Source organism: Passer domesticus, chromosome 8, assembly GCF_036417665.1.
Source record: "Passer domesticus isolate bPasDom1 chromosome 8, bPasDom1.hap1, whole genome shotgun sequence".
NCBI classification, from domain to species: Eukaryota; Metazoa; Chordata; class Aves; order Passeriformes; family Passeridae; genus Passer; species Passer domesticus.
The window spans coordinates 10007693-10025090 of NC_087481.1; the positions used below are offsets into that span (position 1 = coordinate 10007693).

General features: G+C 58.9%; 1 protein-coding gene across 1 annotated transcript; it reads left to right on the forward strand.

Annotated features, from left to right (window-relative positions):
- Nucleotides 1–3456: 3456 nt before the first annotated feature.
- LOC135305585 (uncharacterized) lies at nucleotides 3457–7881 on the forward strand. The gene is made up of 13 exons (XM_064429321.1): nucleotides 3457–3577; nucleotides 3853–3917; nucleotides 4011–4160; nucleotides 4344–4492; nucleotides 5146–5244; nucleotides 5471–5608; nucleotides 5883–5997; nucleotides 6158–6298; nucleotides 6496–6672; nucleotides 6805–6960; nucleotides 7120–7221; nucleotides 7589–7691; nucleotides 7841–7881. The coding sequence occupies exons 1-13, from the start codon at nucleotides 3457–3459 to the stop codon at nucleotides 7879–7881; spliced, it is 1557 nt and encodes a 518-aa protein (XP_064285391.1).
- The last annotated feature ends 9517 nt before the right edge of the window (nucleotides 7882–17398 follow it).

Below are 17398 nucleotides of genomic sequence, written 5' to 3' on the forward strand. Positions count from 1 at the left end.
AAGGGAGAAGGCTGTGAAGAGCGGGTTTGGCATCTGCCTGGACCTGCGGAGACCAAGCCAAGCACCTGCAGCAGGGTGTGTTCCCCCACTTTGGACAGAGGTGTGAGCAGGAGCATCTCTGTCCAGCCACGAGCCCCAAAGCTCTCTTTGAGAGCTGTGAATTAAAAGTCTTTATGCACACACTTTTCACATCTTCCCTGTCTGCTGTGTTTCAACTCTTGGCAAGATGCATTTGCCTCTAGCTTGGTGGAAGCTGCTGTGGGCCAGGGCCAGCACAGAGCTGGGCTGGCTGGGTCAGGCAGCATGGCAAGTCTTAGTGTGTCCCTGGCCTCAGAAAAGGCTTGGAAGCTTTGCCTCCCCAGGTGTCCTGCTCGTTGGCTCTCCCTGTGCATCTTGGAGAGAACAAGGTAAGCATTTCTGGCAGCTGGGCATCAGCAGGCTTTAAACTGGGGCCGTGTTGTGGAGCGAGCCCAGCTGAGATACCCTGAGAGGAGCCCAGTGCTCCTTGCTCCCCTCTGCTGACTCATGAGCGTTTGTCTGGTTTTGGGATGACCCTGGCTGTGTCAGAGGGGGCTACGTGGACACGAGACAGCCGGTCCTGTCCCGCTGGGTCCCAGCAGTGCCTCGCAGCAGTCCTGCATCCATATCAGGATGCTGGCCAAGAGAGGTCTTGGAAGCTGAGGCAGCTGATTTTAAGCTTGTGCAGGTGCCCACATGTCAAGGCCAACGGTGTTCCCTCAGGATACAGCAGTCCTGAGTGGTCTCCCTCATTCAAAGAAATTGGCCCTTTTATTGACCTGGCAGGAGGGCAGGAGTCTGCCCCCATTAAAATATTTCTCTGCCACGTATAAATTTCAGTGGGTTGATGTAGGAATTGTATCAAACATACCATCCATCTTTATGCTGCTGAGATGATTTGATTGGCAGGGGGTTCAAAATACACTGTGTCAGATTCCTATAATTGAAGCTGATGTCCAGATACTGGCCAGAAGCAGTCTCGATGCCCTAAAAAGCACAAAGTCTTCCTCATGCCTTCTCTGCACTGGGCTGATTCTGTATTTCCCCTTAGTTCTTCTGGTAGACTATGTCTAAAGCTTTTTCCCAAGTCACTTTCATGTCAAGTTAGGCCAGCCAGGTTTTTCTTATGCTAATTGGTGCTAAGTACTTATGTCTGTCTGTGCTAATTACTTGTTTACTAATGTGAATGGCTTGTACTTACTTATGTCAAACAAAGGCCTTGTTTCATTGCCAAAGGTGCCTGAGGCTGCCTGCTCCTTGTGGCACCTGTTGCTTTCCTGTGGAATGTTCTACCTGCCCTGAGAGTAAAGAGGGAGCTGGAGAAAGAGCTGGCCAGGCTGCTCTGGATCCCTGACCAGCAGTCCTGGTTAAGTGGAGAAGTCCAAGCTGAGCAAAGGTGCCAATGGAACAGCCGTGCGCAGGAAGGCTCGGTGGGAAGGGTGATCCAGGAACCACAGGCCTGGCAGCCTGAGCTGCCACCGGGGAAGGCCTTGGAGCAGATCCTCCTGAGGGCCATCCCACAGCACGTGCAGGGAACCAGGGCGTCTGCTGGAGGGTGGGAAAGCTCTGCGGAGGGACAGGGACAGCTGGGGGTCCTGGCGGGGTGTTAACAGCTTCTGTGGGGGAGTTTGGGGAGTTGGTGTTGGGGGGGTGTTGGAGAAGGCGTCATCTGGAAGGTGAGAGGTCTTGGCTGGAATTTGAGTCAGTTTGAAGGCAGCATCTGGGGCTTGGCACAGCTTTGGTTACGGAGGGCAGAAAGACTATCTGTGACTTTTCCTCTTCATGGTCCTGATTCTCCTGCAGGGAACAACAGGGGAGAGCTGTACTTTACTGGCCACTGAGATAACTGTACCAGGGGGAGGATTAGCCCTTTTGCCATCTACTCATTTGTTTGGGCTACTTTTGTAACACTCAGTGGACTTCCATTTCTTGAGAGCTTTTATTCCTTAAGAGAATTTGGATAATAGCATCCTTTCACAGAAAACTGTTTGCAAACCAAAGAATGGCCCTTTTTTTTTGCCTCTGTGTAATGTTATGTTCTGTAAAGTGACTCTCAGTGGATGAGGTTAAGGCAAATGAGTTGCTGCTTTGAGATGGGAAGCAAAATTCCAATTCTTCACCTTCTCAGGTCATCCCAATCAATTTGGGAAGTTTGCAACTTTTTGGAACTACTTGAGTTGAGCAACGGGAAGTAAAGCTTTCCTGAAGTGAGGCTTGTTAAATGCCAGATTCTTCTGTGCCTACCCCACTAAGGTGTTTTTGTGCTGAAGGAAATTACTTCAATATGAAAATAATTTCAGGATGTAGGGCTTCTGATTGAGACCAAGTGTTGCCAGCAGTTGTTCCGGGTGCTCCTGCCAACAGTCCCTGCAGGAAGGAGCACAGCCCCCAGTGCACATGGGCTCTGGCTGCCCCAGGCACAGAAGCCCCCCGGGGGCACAGGTCTCTGGGGCAGGAGAGGGACAGCAGCACTGCCAGGGCTCAGGGGGTAGCAGGTATGCTTGGGCAGGGACTCTGCCACACCTGCTGATGTCAGTGCTCCCCTGGCCCCAGGGCTCAGAGCAGCATTTGTGCCCTGGCCCACACATTCCTTGTCTGGGTCACACCTGCGGGTTTAGGATGGCCAGCAGCCGGGACGTGTCCCAGGGAGGCCGTGCCAGCTTCTGTGGAAGGCCCCGTGCCCTTCCCAGCGCAGCTGTGTGAGCAGCCCTGGGGGCTCCTTCTGCTGCTCTGAGCCTGCAGAGCAGGGCAGTGTTTGCTGATGGTTTGAGCCATTCCTAAAGACTCTGTCGGGCTGCATTAGACACTTGGGACCAGGGATTCCTTCCAACCTGGACCACTTTGGGTGGGCTGGGGGTGGCCCCAGGGCAGGGGGCGGTGTGCGCAGGGGCCCTTTGTGACACAGTGCAGCATGGTCACCGTGGCATGGAATGGGTATCCAAGAGCTCTTTGTGACATGTGGTGACATAGGAGCTGGAGGTGACAAGACCACGCCACAGTGCTCGGAGCACGCAACGGGACAGAGCAGTGCTGTGAGGAGCCCCTGCACAGCACACTCGTTCGTGTCTGACCTGGAGCCTTTCCGAGACGTTATTTCTGCAGCTGACCTCGAGGCCAAACCACAGGACTTACTGACCCCTGGCCTTCCCGAGGCTTCTCTTCTGCAGGTGCCCTCGAGGGCAGACCGTGGGACTTTGTGTCCTGGAGGCATCTCCCATCCCTGCCGCCGGTGCCCTCGAGGCCAGACCACAATCCTTGACAGGAGTCTCCTGTCCTTGTGGCAGGAGCCCTAGAGACCAGAGTGCAGGACTTGCTGTCCTGCAGTCTTCCTGAGGCTTCTCTCTTGAAGGTGCCTTCCAGGCACAACTGCAGGACTTGCTGACTCTGAGGTTTTCCGAGGCATCTCTCCTGCAAGCAGCCACAAATCCAGTCACTGACATGGAGCAGAGACCCCCAAAATTGCCCAAGCTGGCCTGGGTGGAGGAGGAGGAAGAAGGCCCTGGAGCTGCCCCAGCACAGGAGACTGAAGAGGTGGTGCCATTTGAGCTGCCACAGGATGGTGAGTGGCAGAGCTGGGCCAGAGGACTGGTGCCTGCAGCCAGCTTGGCATCTCATCCCATCCCATCCCATCCCATCCCATCCCATCCCATCCCATCCCCTGGGGACATGCCCATGGACAGGACGGAAGAGGGGCCGGGCAGACACCCCACAGCAGCCATGCTCCATCCCCTGGGGCATCCTGGGGCTGTCCCTGCCTGGGGAGCACAGGGCTGGGCTGTGTTCTCTGGCCTCTCCTGCAGCCCCTCAGCTCTGGCTGCGCTCGCTCTTTGCCAGATGCAGCCGTGGAGCGCACACAAGAGCAGGACCCTGCCCGTGGCCGCTTCCGCAGAACAGCGCAGGTACCTGCAGCCATCCCCACCTGGGCTGGGCCTGCTGTCACCACACTTGGAGCATTCTGTGGAACATCCCTGGCTTCTGCCCTTCTCTTACAGCTGGTTTGCAAATTCATCAAGCGAATTCGGCAGGAAGAGACCAGCACCATGGGCACTGGGCTCCGAGCATATTCGCAGATCTTCAAAACCAAGACCAGTGCTGCCCTGCTGAGCATGCTCGTACAGGAGGGGTTTTGCAGTCCAAAGCAAGTAAGCAGCCTGTGGCCAGGTTTTGATCCTCCCAGGAAGTGCTTGGCCTCCCAAGCCACACCCGCTGGTCGCTGGACGCCTTTGAGGCCATGGCAGTGTGGTGGGAAGGGAAGCACTTTCCTGGGGAAGCTGGCAACATTCCTCCCTCTGGCAGCTTTCCAAGTCTCCCTGTGCCTTCTCCAGGTGCCCGCCATGGTGAGGTACATCCACCAGTGGCTCATGGCCAATCAGTTTGTAGAGCACAGGCTGAACAGGACCCTGCTGTATCTCACCAAAGCACAGCCAGCTGATGTAGTCATGACGCTCCTGCGTGTGGCCCCACCCTGTGACAGGTATGGGCCCAGCTGCCCAGAGGGCTCAGGGCTCCCCAGCCCATCAGCCTGTACAGCCTCTCCCAGGTGTCTGACCAACAGAGACTTCCAGGGCTCTCTGGCTGCTCCCTTTGCCACCCTGGCACGTCAGTCCCCGAGCCTGCTGCCATGCCCCCTCGCTGCCCCTCAGGGGCCTGTCCCCACAGGGCTGGGCTGCCTGGCTGCTGCTGGCCAGGGACAGTGGGCAGAGGCAGAGCTGGCAGCCAGTTCAGGTCCCCACTGCTGCCCAAGCCATGGTGCTGTGTCTGAGACCCCCCTGAGACAGAGCTCTAACCCCACAAAGCTGCTTTGACCATGTGGAACAGCATCATGTGCTCGTCCAGGACTGCGGAGCCTGCGCTGCTGATACTCCTGGATGTGCTGAGGAGATGGCCCGAGCACAGCACGTGCACCTCGGATGGGGACAAAACGGGTGTCTTTGTCCTGGCTGTGAGTTTCTGCAACTGGCCTTTGCTGGCCCCAAAGCCGCCTCTCCAGCAGCTCTCCATCCTCCTTCCCCCACTGCATCTCCCTGCCTCAGGCGCTGGGCTGAAACCTGGCCTTGGGGCAGCTTCAGGGGCACCAGGCCCGGTGCTTCCCCTGCCTCTCTCCAGGCCTCTCCCTCCCCTGCTCAGGCCCTGCCACACGGACACCTCAGCACTGAGCGCTGTCTCGGGGGGCTTTGCAGGCAACTGTGGTGATGTGGAAGATCCTCCAGGTGCCCTGTATCCCACGTATTGTGATGGTGTATTTCCCCCGCCTCTTTGTGCATCTGCTCTTCCAAGTGCTCTTCAGCACTCTGGAAATGCCAGAGGAGGTCGATACCTTCTGGAAGGGATGCCAGCAGCAATACGGCCTTGCCATCAGCCCCAACAGGTTCTCCATCCCACTCCTGTCCCTGCCACATCCCTGGGCAGGAGCCAGTGCTCCAGCGTGACCTGGGCTTTAGTCTGCACGCAGGTTTGCAGTGCGGACCCTGATGTCCCTGCTCTGCCGAATGCAGCACGAGGATGTGGTGGTGGCAATGGAACGCAAGTGTGGCTGGGACACGCTGCTGTGTGCTGACACCCACCACTATGCCGTGGGTCTGCTGGCCAGGTGAGACCCCCTTCTCCCCGCTGCCTCTGAGATTTGTGCGCTGTGCCCAGGGAGCCCCACACAGTCCCTGTGGTCATGAACCACAGGGCCTTGTCACTGAGGGACAGCCAAGCAGAGTGGAAAAGGCTGGGAGAGGAGGGTGCCCATAAGGAGCCGCCTCCCAAATAGCCCAGGGCCCCGTGCAGGATGCTGGGGAAAGACCAGACCTCTGTGAGTCAGTCCTGGCAGAGGTCTATCCCCCAGCCCCAGTCTTGGTTACTTTTTCTCCTGCCAGGGAGATGTCCTGTGTCTCCATCCCCTTGCGTTCCCAGATCATTCGCTACCTGCTCCGGCTGCTCAGCACCCAGGAGCCACACTGGGAGCTGCCTGCCCTGGCGTTCCTTGCGGAGGTGAGCCTGATGGCCAGTGCTGCCTCGCTGAGCTGCCTCCCAGCTCTCTGCCCTCTCGTAGCCACAGCTGCCCGCGCCCTGTGCTGCTGCCTGGGCCCAGCCCTGTGCAGTTCTGGGCTCCTGCCGGCCGGGTCCCCTGACACTGCCCTGTGCCTTTCAGGTCCTCGAGTTGCTGGACTTGAGTGAACATGGTGCTAACAGACTCCAGCAAATCTTGTCAAGGCAGCTGCGGAGCGAGTGCAGGGAGAGGCGTCGCCTGGCACTCAGGGTCCTTTTTGAGATCATCGACGATCCCTCAATGGTGAGAAAGGGGCAGCGACTGAGGCTGAGCTAGAAAATACATCTCTTGGGCTTGGCTGGGCTCTGGGAACTGGGGCAGATGCTCCCAGCTCTCTTGCCTCCCGGTTCAGCTGCCTGAGTGCTTCGGGACAGACCTTTAGCCTCTGAGCCCTGTGGCAGCAGGATGGATGGTGTTTCACAAACTTGTGTTCCGCATAGAGCAAAAAAATGTGGAGCCTGACTGAAAGTCTTGTGGAGCTCCTGTGGGACGCAGATGGAGAGATAGTCAGCATGACAGTCATGCTACTCAGCTTTATCATCTTGGACAATGACATGCTGATACCCAGCCCCATGGCACTGCAGCTGGTTGAGGCACTCCTGCCACTCTTTGACCATGTAAGGCTTGCTGCCCCCAGCCACGGCCACTGGGTGCTGCCCAGACACTGTTTGCCCTGTGGATTTGCAGGCTGCGCCAAGCTGAGCCCTGTGCAACTGATGCTGAGGTCTTTTTTTCTTCCTTTCATACAGGAGAATAGCCAGGTGCAGCTGCTCTCCATACTGCTCTTCCGAACATTGGTGACTCTTCCACAGGAAAAGGAAAAAAAGGCCCTGAAGACACACCTGTGCCAGAGCCTGCTGCCACTCTTCTTCCACTGCCATGATGAGAATCAGCGTGTGGCAGAGGTGAGGACTCGTGGGCTGCTGCTGTCCCCCTGGCAGGGGGCTCGGCTGCCTCCTGCCCTGGCGCCTGCCAGGCTGCAGCCTCCTCCAGGCCTTGGCACAGGGACGCGGGTCCTGCACCCTGGGCTGTGGGGCCATCTCCGCGTCTCTGCTGCTCTCCAGGCCTCTCTGGAAACGCTGCTTTGTGTGGTGGAGTTCCTGAAGAGAAGCGATCTTGAAAAACTGGTGAAGGACAAGAAGCTGTGGAAGTTCACTGAGTGCCTGGTAAGGACGGGCTGGAAGCCCCAGCCTCAGCCTGGAGAAGGCCCCTGAGCGCGGTGCTCAGTGTGCGGCGCTGGCAGCTGTGCCCCTGCCCGCTGCTGCACCCAGAGGCCGCGCAGGCTCTTCTCCAGGCTCCTGTGGGCCCGAGCCGGGGGCCGATGGAGCCCCGGCCCGGCGGGGCTGCGGGATGGGATGGCAGTGCTGCTCCCCGGGCAGCAGCCGGCCCTCTGCCCCCTGCGGAGCCCAGCACCAGCGGCTGCTGGCCGCGCCTCAGGGCTGTGCGGGCAGGGGAGGCCGGGGCCGGGCGCAGGGAGCGCCTGGCCGAGGGGCTGAGCCCGCGCCAAGCCTTCCCTGCTGCCGCTCTCTGCAGCTGGAAGAGGACACGAGCCGAGCGGCCGAGCACCTGCGCCGGGCACTGCCGTACCTGCCGAACCCACAGGAGTCCCTGCGAGAGGCGGCCATCAGGTTCATGGGTGAGCCACGAGCCCATGGCCATTTTATCTGCTCCCTCCCCGGCCCGCCACAGCTCGGGCCCAGCCCTGCCCGCTGCCCCGGCAGTGCCGTCCAGGCCCGGCACCGTGGAGCCCCGCCTGGCCCAGGCACTGCTGCTGCCCTCTGGCAGCCGTGCCCTCGGGCGGCAGCGTGCGGCATGGCCCGGGCTGAGCCCTGCCGGGCCAGCAGAGCATGTGGCCACAGCGCTGGCAGCGCCGCTGGCAGGGAGCTGTGCCGCTGGCGCCGTGACAGGCTCTGTGTTCACAGGCATGGCCGGGCGGCACCTGAGGGGGAAGAGGGAAGAGCTCCAGCTCATCTGCAGCGGTGAGTGAGGGCAGCGGGCTGGCAGCGGGGGCTGGCGGGGGCAGCTGCGGGCCCTGCCCCAGCTGCCAAGGGCTCTGCTCCTCGTGCAGACGAGGGGCAGCGTGGGCAGAGCACATAGACATTTCAGGGCCATTGGGGCATTCGTGGCCAGCAGTTTCGGTCTGATCCCGTTTCTCCCTGCTCCCTCCCGGCCATGGCTAGAGCGGGCTGGGATGGCCCTAGCAGGGGGCTCTCCTCAGGTCCCTGCAGATCCAGGATCTGACCATTGCTCTGTTCCTCTCTCTTTCAGCCCTTGAACACCTGACAGAGGACATCAGCAGTGCCGTGTCAGATGCAGCACTTCAAACATTGTATGTCCTCCGGGCACTACAGAGTGGCCGATATTCCATCTTCCAGAGGCTGCAAAATCAATTCCGCAGGGCATGGAGGACACGGCCTCGTCTGTCAGGGCTCGGCTGGCTGTGCTGCTGGAGCTCTGCAGAGAGTTGATCCCAGAGGCTCTGTCTGCTGGGCTCACCTGAGCCAGGAGGAATTTTCCATTTCTTTGAGATTATTCTTTTCTTCTTCTTGTTTTTTCCTTTAGTATATGAATATAGGATGTGTTGTAATAAACAGACTCCCAGGAGCTTTCTTTTGCTGCCCAGGGTCTGCAGGGCATAGGGGAAGAGGGGGGAAAGGGTGTCTGGGCTCAACAAGCTGCTTAGGCGTGCAGTGTTGCAGATAAAATGGCCAGAAGCTCCTTGGCCTTTGGTGGGTCTGCTGAAGCCTTTGTGCTGCCAACAGAGCAGGTGGGCAGAGGCCGGAGCTGCAGGGATCCCTGTGAGACCGGTGCCTGGAGATGGCCACAAGCCCTGTCCCAGGCAGGAACCGCCATGTGTGTCCTCCTGCCTGTGTGCTGCTGGCTGCATTGCTGAGGGCTCCCAGGTGCCTCTGGCTGGGGCTCCTCTGGAGCTCCTGGAGGGCTGCGGCGCTGCTGCCAGGCAGCTTGGCCAGGCTGGGGGAGACCCTGAGGGGACGAGGCCATGAAGGGATGAGGGGCAGCAGAAGCCCTGACAGGACAAGGCAGTGGGAAGGCACAAGGCGGGTGGGTGAGGGACTAGGTGGCTCTAACTTTGACCCGGGGGTGGCAGTGGGTTGGAGACAAAGAGACCACTCACCCTGATTTTCATCTCTGCAAACAGAGAGCGCTTATTCTCAAGCCCTTCATTATAAAGAGCCTTTGAAAAACCCAGTCTGGAAAATGTCATGGGTCTGATCTCTACGCCCCTTCAGATTCTGGGCAGTGAAATGCTGCAGCCTTGGGAGAGATGTGACTGGGCGAGGCCCTGTCAGTCACACCAGGGGCTGGTACCATCACACAGTACAAGCCAGCCTGCGCTGTGACACACAGCAACAGAGTGCAAGGCACAGCTCCGGGTGCTCCCCATGAACCTCAGCTCTGGGAGCACTGTCTGCCCCAAGCTCCAGGGGCTGCAGTGGGAGCCCGACTGGGCTCTGCCCTGGGGCCATCCTGCAGGGACAGCTGGAAACAGGGAGCATTCAGCTGCCACAAACAGCCAAGCCAGGGCTGCAGGGCAGCTGCTCCAGCCTGGACTGCACTGCTGTGTGCTGTGCTCTGGGGCTGGGGCTCCCCACACAGGGGACTGGACTGCCAGAGGAGACAGAGAAGCTTCAGCTTCAGCCTCACTAAGGTGGCTGTGTGGGCTGGGAAGAGTGGGGAGGCTCAAGGGGATTCACAGAGCTCATCCTGCTGCAAGGACAAGGAAAAGGGAGTGGGAACTCAGCAGTGAGGAGAGCTGAGGGCTGGAGAGTGGCTCTGAATGACACTAAAATGCCACTGGACCTCTGAAACATTGCTGCTCCTCAGCCAGTGACAGCATGAGTCCTAAACCTGGGGCTCAGCCCTCCTTGTGGTCAGGGGCAACAAGGAAGGCCAGCAAGTGATGGAGACAGCAACGGGCTGGGAATTCACTGGGGGAAAAAAGGGAGCAGTTGAGAAGTAAAAGGCAGGTGGGGGAGTGAACTGTTCAGAGAAGGGCTGAGCTACAGCTTGAGCAAGCTGAAAAATGTCATTTGGAGTCATCCCAGATTGATTTGATTTCAGAAGGTATTGAACAAGTTTAATTTTTGGGAGGTGTCACTCTGCAAACTTGAGCTGTGTTGCCAAAATGCTCAAGCAAGTCTGTGCTGCAGGTGACACCATTTCTTCTTTGGCTGATTCTGGCCCCGTGCTGAGCTCCAGCAGAGCCCTGGCAGAGCCCAGAGCAGCCTCAGCATCCGCAGAGCCCGGCTGCAAGGAGAGAAAGCAGAAACTGCCCGTCAGCTGAAGGCTCCTGTCCCCTTGTCCCAGCTGCCTGTGGTGCCCAGGCCATGCTGGCTGTGCCCAGAGCTGCCCATCAGTGCTGCCTTTGGGAGCAGGGCAGGAGGGCAGGACATGTGCCCAGCCTGCAGCCAGCCATGGCACATCCACCTGCTCAGCAGCTGCCCAGAGCAGGATGCTCCTGTGCTCGCTGCCATCTCCCAAAAGCTCTGATCCCACCCTGCCAAGCAGACGGGGACCCACCTCACGCCATCCATGGCTGGAAGAAAAGCTGGTCCCAAACGATGTCCTCAGCCTGCTCCAAGGGCACGGCCCATCCACGCCGCAGCTGCTCCCAAGAACTTCCCGATCTAGACTGGATCACCTAGAATGCTTCCTCTAGAAAAACAAACAACAAATTGTTGAAAATAGATTACAGACAAAAAGGGAAAAAAAGAACAAAGGTAAAAATCATATCTCTGTGAGGGGATTGAGGAAGGCCCAAGCCCTGCAAGCCAGGGAAAAACCCAGCCATGTGTGAGCAAAGGCCAGGTTTTCTCCCTTCCCCCTGCACTGTCCCCCACAATAACCATGATCCCAAAGCAAACAAGGGCAGTGGAGCTGCCCAAGCCCTTCCTTGCCTGCACAGCAAAGCACCTGTGCACAGATTTGGGAGTCCCACCTCTGCTCCCACCACGGGGGTTTGTTTGTGTTGGTCTGGCTGCCCCAGCCCCAGCCCCAGCCTGGGGCACGGTGGGTGCTGGGGGCTGTTGGCAGGACCAGGAGCCCACTCCCATTTCATACCCACCCCAGCCCATGCCCCCAGCCCTGCCAAAAGCAGCTGGGCAGCCGACTGAAGGATCAGCTGCATCTGCCTCAGCAAAAGGGGAACCTTTGCTTCCCAGCCAGGCTGGGCAATACCCAAATCTGGGAGCATTTCCCCAGGTGTGGACTCATCTGCAAATTCCCTGTGGAGTTTGGCTTTGAAGAAGGTGCCACAATCAAAGTGCATCACCTTCAACTGCTGGTGGCCAGGTTGAGGAAGAGGTTGTCATCCTTCATGTCATCCTTGATGTCATCCTCGCTGTCTCCTGCAGCAGCAGCCCCACCTGGTACAGCTTCTCTGGGGGCTCCTTCTCCTTCCCTGGGGTGAGACCAGGCTGTCAGGGCTCTGCCCAGGGCCCCAGCTGTCAGGGAACCAGGACAAGCAAAACCTGCTTGGATGGCAGCCACCAGGGCTGGGCAGAGCAGCTCAGCTCCAGCACAAGGGCTGCATGTTCCCATCCCATGACCCTGGTGCAGTGACACGGGCTGGCTTTCTTTGCTTCTCATTGCCAAGGCATGAGTGCAGCTGTAACTTACCAGGGCCCTGCAGCACAGTGTGCCTGTGGCTCTCTCCCTTCTTCTAGGGCAGATGAACATCCTGCATCCAAGGATGACAGAACACCTCTTCTAATGAGGGTCTGGCCAAGGGGTGCATGGATAAACACCACCCAATCAGATTTTGGCACTCTGGGGAGAGAAACCAGAAACTGCCCGTCAGCTGGAGAAGGCTCCTGTCTGCTTTGCCCCACTATTCCCATGCCCAGGCCATGCTGGATGCGCTCAGAGCTGGGCCTGAACTTTCCCATCAATTCTTGGTTTTGGGGGAGAGCAGGACATGTGCCACCTCCTCAGCAGCTGCCAGAGCGGGATGCTCCCGAGCCCGCTGCTGTCTCCCAGCACTGGTATTCCCCCTGTGCCCAGAGAAGAGGATTCACCTGGAGAGAGCCGTTGTGGCAGCGAGAGCTGGCCCCAGCTGAAGTTCCAGCCCCTCCTGAAAGGCATCTTCCCACAGACCATCTCGTGCAGCAGGATGCCCAGGGACCAGATGGTAGCTGGCTCGCCATGGTACCAGCCAAAGCGGGTCCATTCCGGGGGGCTGTATGATGGTGTTCCTGTGGAATACAGATGGAGTTCATCAGGGGGATGCTGCTGCTCCAGAGCCTGGTCCCAGCATCCCTGGGTGGGCGGGGGCTGCCCCAGTGGCACACAGGGTGACCACTGTCCTCTCACCAGCATCTGGGACTGGTGTACAAACTTGGGATTGCAAAAGAAGCCACTGGTGTGGGAAGGGGACAGTGGAAGCCCTGGCTAGGCCTGACCATGACATGCAAAGGAAATACCCACTGCGTGCTGGGGAAAAACCATGCCCTCATTCTCCCTGCCTGCATTGCCCCAAACATATTATAAAGGCAAGACAAACAGGGCAAGTGGAGCAGTCCAAGCCCTTCCTCTTGCCTACACACAAACCGGCTGGGACACAGGTTCCAAGCTCCCTCTCTGCTACCCCCACCCACGGCTGTTTTTGTCAGGCTGGCTACCCCAGCCCAGCCCCAGTCCTGGGCAGAGTGGTGGGCAAAGGCTGCCAGCGGAGCTGGAAGATGGCTCCCCACCCAGCCCTGCTCTAAAGCAACTCAGCTGCAGATTCAGTCCCCTGAGTGGCAGCAAAAGGGAGAATCCCCGCTGCCACACCCAGCTTGGGCTGTGAGATCTTGGGCTGTGAGATGCCAGGAGCGGGAGCACAGCCCTGTGTAGGCTCACCTGCAAAGTGAGTGTAGGCTGTGTCTTGCAGGTAGGTGCCACAGCCAAAGTCAATCAATTTGGCCTGCCCGGTGGCCAGGTCAACCAGGATGTTCTCTGGTTTGATGTCGCGGTGCAGGACCCTGCAGCTGGTGCAGTGCCGCACGGCCTCCAGCACCTGGCGGAACAGCTGCCGCGCCACCTCCTCGCGCAGGAACCCCCGTGCTTGAATGAAATGCAGGAGGTCCTGAGAGTGCTCTGGCCACTCCAGCACCATCACAATGTCGCTGGGCAGCTCAAGCCACTCCAGCAGCTGGATGACACCGGGAAAGCCAGTGGACACCTTGTCCAGCAGGACAATCTCCAGGGGAGCGCTGGTGCCGTCGGGCTGCGGGAGGAGCACGATGCCGTCAGTGGGGCCCATGCTGGGCCAGGGCTGGGCAACCCCTCAGCCAGCCCGGGATGCTCTGCACCCTGCGCTGGCCCCACACCCGCTCTCCCTCGAGACGTCCTGGCGGCTCCCACCATGCCGGGGCTCGGCTCATCCCTGCCCGGCACGGCCCGGCTTCTCCCACTGTCCCGGCTCACTCACCAGCTCGCTCCAATGCCAGATGCGGTTCCGTGGCACCCTTTTGATGGCTACCTGCAAGCCAAGGGGAGCAGCGGGCTCAGCTCAACGCCCGCCCTGCCCAGCCCCATCCTCCTCCTCCTCCTCCTGCGCCCCCTCCTCCTCCGCCCGCCGCCGGCCCCGCCGCTCACCGGGGCACCGTCCGAGAGCCGCGTCGCCGAGCATACGCTGCCGAATCCTCCACGCCCCAGCAGCGAGCCCAGCCGGTACTGCTCCTGCAGGGCCTCCTGCGCCTTCCCTGCGGGCGGGACGCGGCTGTCAGCGCTTGGCCCGGGGCCAGCAACGGCCCCCGAGCGCCCCTCACCCGCCCCGGCCCGGCCATCCCCCGGCGTTCGCTCTTTGGAACGCGACCCGGGAGCCGCGGGGCCGGCGGCTGCGCTGCCGAGCGGCGGAGCTCGGGCCGGGCAAGCCGCAGCGGAGGCGGCGGGAGCGGCGGGGCCGCGTGTGTCCTCCGCGGGCCCCGGGAGGAGCCGGGGCCGGGGCCGGGCTCCGGGTCGGGGTCAGGGTCGGGACTGGACCCTGCGTCGGGGCCGGGGTCGGGGTCGGTGCCGGGCCAGGCGGAGCCAAAAGCCGGCGATGCCGCCCCAGCCCCAGGCACTGAACCCCGCCCAGCAGCGCCAACGCCAGCACGGCCAGAGCCGGGCTGGGACCAGACCTCGGTGGGACAGCCGGGGGCGGGCACGGGGCAGCCCCGCCCGGGGCCGGGGGCGGGCCAGGGGCATGGCCCGGCCGTGCACGGGGAGAGGAAGGCGGGGAGAGGAGGGGAGACCGGGAAAGGGAGAGGGGGAGAGGTACAGGGCCGCGGGAGAGGGAGAGGAGAAGAGAATCTAAAGTTTCTTCTCTCGCTGTTGCTGCTGCTGCTGCCGCTGCTGCTGCCGCTGCTGCTGCTGCCGCTGCTGCTGCTGCAACTGAAGTTCCGGGGCCGTTTGTCCCCGTGTCCGTTTGTCCGTTGCCCGCTCGCCCCCGCCCCGAGCCCCACGTTCCCCGAGGGCAGCCCCTGAGCCTGTCCAAACACGGGAACTTTGCCGAGTTCAGCCAAGAGCCAGAGTCTGGACTCCTGCACAGTGGCTCAGGAATCCCCTCGGTCCCTGCTGTGCATTGTCCCTGCTGAGGGTCAAACACTCTCAAAGCGTGTTCCCTGAATGCAGAATTTGTACCTGACCCACGCACTGCACTTACCTCTCCAGCATTGATTTCCAAGAAAAACAGGGGAAGCCAAACTGTGTGTAGGTCATGGTATCTTAAAATGTCTAAAACGTGCCAACTCATGGATCTTAGCGGTGAGATCTGTTTGGAATTAATGGGATGGACAACTAGTGCAAGATGGAAAAGGGGAGCATAAAAATAAATTGAGAAAAATATCTTGAATTGTTTCAATTTTCATTTAATTTCTTAAAAGCTCTTTCAGTTTTTCCAGAATCTTCTCCTCAGTCCTGTTTGCTTTTTCCAAGAACCTTTCCTGAAGAACGAGGTGCAGCTTCTATCACAAGGTTGCCACCAACTGCAGCTTTCCACACTGTGTGTGCAGCACAACTCTTGCAGCAAAGCAGGACAAATATTTGAAGAATTTTGCAGCTTGTTCTTCTCTTTTCCTTGTGGGCTGGGCAGTTGTGCCATTGGCAAGGTTTTCATTGTTACTGTTCTACCCTAAGAAAACATGACAGGCTACCAAGAACTCCTGGGGAATGCAAGCCTGACTGAATGCAAAGAAAGAATCTGCAGAGCCTGCAGCCAGAAGTGGAGAGCTGTGTGATCATCATTCCAACACCCCCAAGGACATCTTGAAAGTGATCTAGAAGATGAAAATGGGCTGACAGAGGGAGTTTGTTTCTGTGCTCAGTTCAGATTCTGCTACATCTGAAATCAATTCTACAGTCTCCATCTAAATCAAGAGTACAATCAGTTCATGAAAAGCACCAGAACAATCTGCACCTCTCAGGAGATGACTGAAATAATCTGGAAAGGAAAAATGCAGGAGAAATGCATTTCTCAGTACTGCGGTATTTGCCTGCCTGAAACCCTCCTCCATTTCCACCCCATCCCTGGATCTGTTGGTGTCAGTTCTGTATTCGGTGGTGCCTCTAGCCCTGAATCCCCTCGTCTACAGCCTGAGGAACCAGGAGCTCAAGGCTGCAGTGTGGAGACTGATGACTGGACATCTTAGGAAGCATTAAACTGATTGCCAATTTCTGCAAATCACTTGTAACAAAATTAATTTTTGATAGTTCTGTTGGTTTGGTTCTTTGATTTCCCTGTCTTTTTTTTTTTTTTTAATATTCTCCCTAAATCTAGATAATTGTTTCTGCTATTTCTGACTTTGTTTCTCTCCACATTCACCATGGCCGCAGACTGTGACAATGAGGAGCTGTGCACTCAGTGGCTTTAGATGAATTAAGAATCTCCCAGCAGAGTTTTCTTCAGAGATGCCCTTTTGTTGCCTTCTCTGGAGCTGCAGCAGCAATGTCTGTGTGCAGAGCTGGGGCAGATCAGTGCTGGCACAGCAGCTGTGCCCAGCAGCAGCAGCAGCACTTGGTGTTGCCAGTGCTGCTGCCGTGGCCCTGCCCCGCTGCCCTGGTGGCCCTGGTGTTGCTGCAGGGCCTGAGTGCTCTCGGGGCCGGGCACAGTCCTGGGGGTGGCAGTGCCGGGGCGGCAGCAGGGACAGGCCATGGGCACTGCTGGGCCAGCGCTGACGCCTCAGGCCAGGCCCTGGGGGCTCCAGGCTCCTTGCCCAGGCTCTCTCAAGAACACGGCCAGGCCAATGCTCAGCACAGAAAAGCCCCAGGGTGAGCAGCCCCAGGCTGGCCGTGGGCAGGCTGGGGGCAAACAGCATGGCTGGGGCTCTGCAAGGGCCCTGGGGGAGACGGGAAGGAGCAGCAGAGCAGGGGCTGATCCATCCCCAGTGCGCTGCACAGCCCAGGGCAGCGTCCCAGAGCGTCCTCATGGAGCTGCCAACAACACCCCCTTTTCCAGCCCTGGCCTCTCCCCCAGCTCACACGGGTGCCGCATCCTTGCAGGCACAGCCACGGCAGCACTGGCTCAGGAGCCCCTGTTTGCATTGCACAGAGCAGGCAGGAGCACCCCCATGCTGCTGCTGTGGGGACATGAACCTGAGGGAGCACAAATGCCATCAGCCCCTGGGGCCAGCAAGGGCTGGGGGACAGCAGGGAAACCATTCCGGTTTATTGTGACAAACATTTGAGATCACCAAGTCCAAACTGCACCCTAACACTACCTTGTCTACCCAGAGCATCGTCCAGTTAACCACCGCTCCCTCATGTGCTTTCAACCAAACTTCTCTTCCAGACCCCTCACCAGCCTTGTTGTCCTTCTCTGGACACGCTCCAGCCCCTCCATGTCCTTGCTAAATTGGGGACCCAGAACTGGACACAGCACTCGCGGTGCTGCCCAAACAATGCTGAGCACAGGGGAAGAATCACTGCCCTGCTCCTGCAGGCCACACCATTCCTGATCCAGGCCAGGAGCCATTGGCCTTCTTGGCCACCTGGGCACACTGCTGCCTCATGTCCAGCCTGCTGTCCATCTGTCCCTGCAGGGGTTGTTGTGGCCAAAGTGCAGGACCCAGCACTGGGACTTGTTAAACCGCACATTGCTGGATTTGGGCCCTGGATCCAGCCTGTCCAGGTCCCTCTGCAGAGCCCTCCTACCCTCCAGCACATCCACACTCACACCCAACTTGGTGTCATCTGCAAATTTGCTGATGCTGGACTCAATCCCCTCATGCAGTTCATCAGTGCAGATACTGAAATCCTCACTGGCTGGCTCTGATGCCTCGGCCATCCTGTAGGTGCCCTGTGATGGCACTCAAGGTGATCTGTTCCATAACCTTGCCAGGCACCCAAGTCAGGCTGACAGGC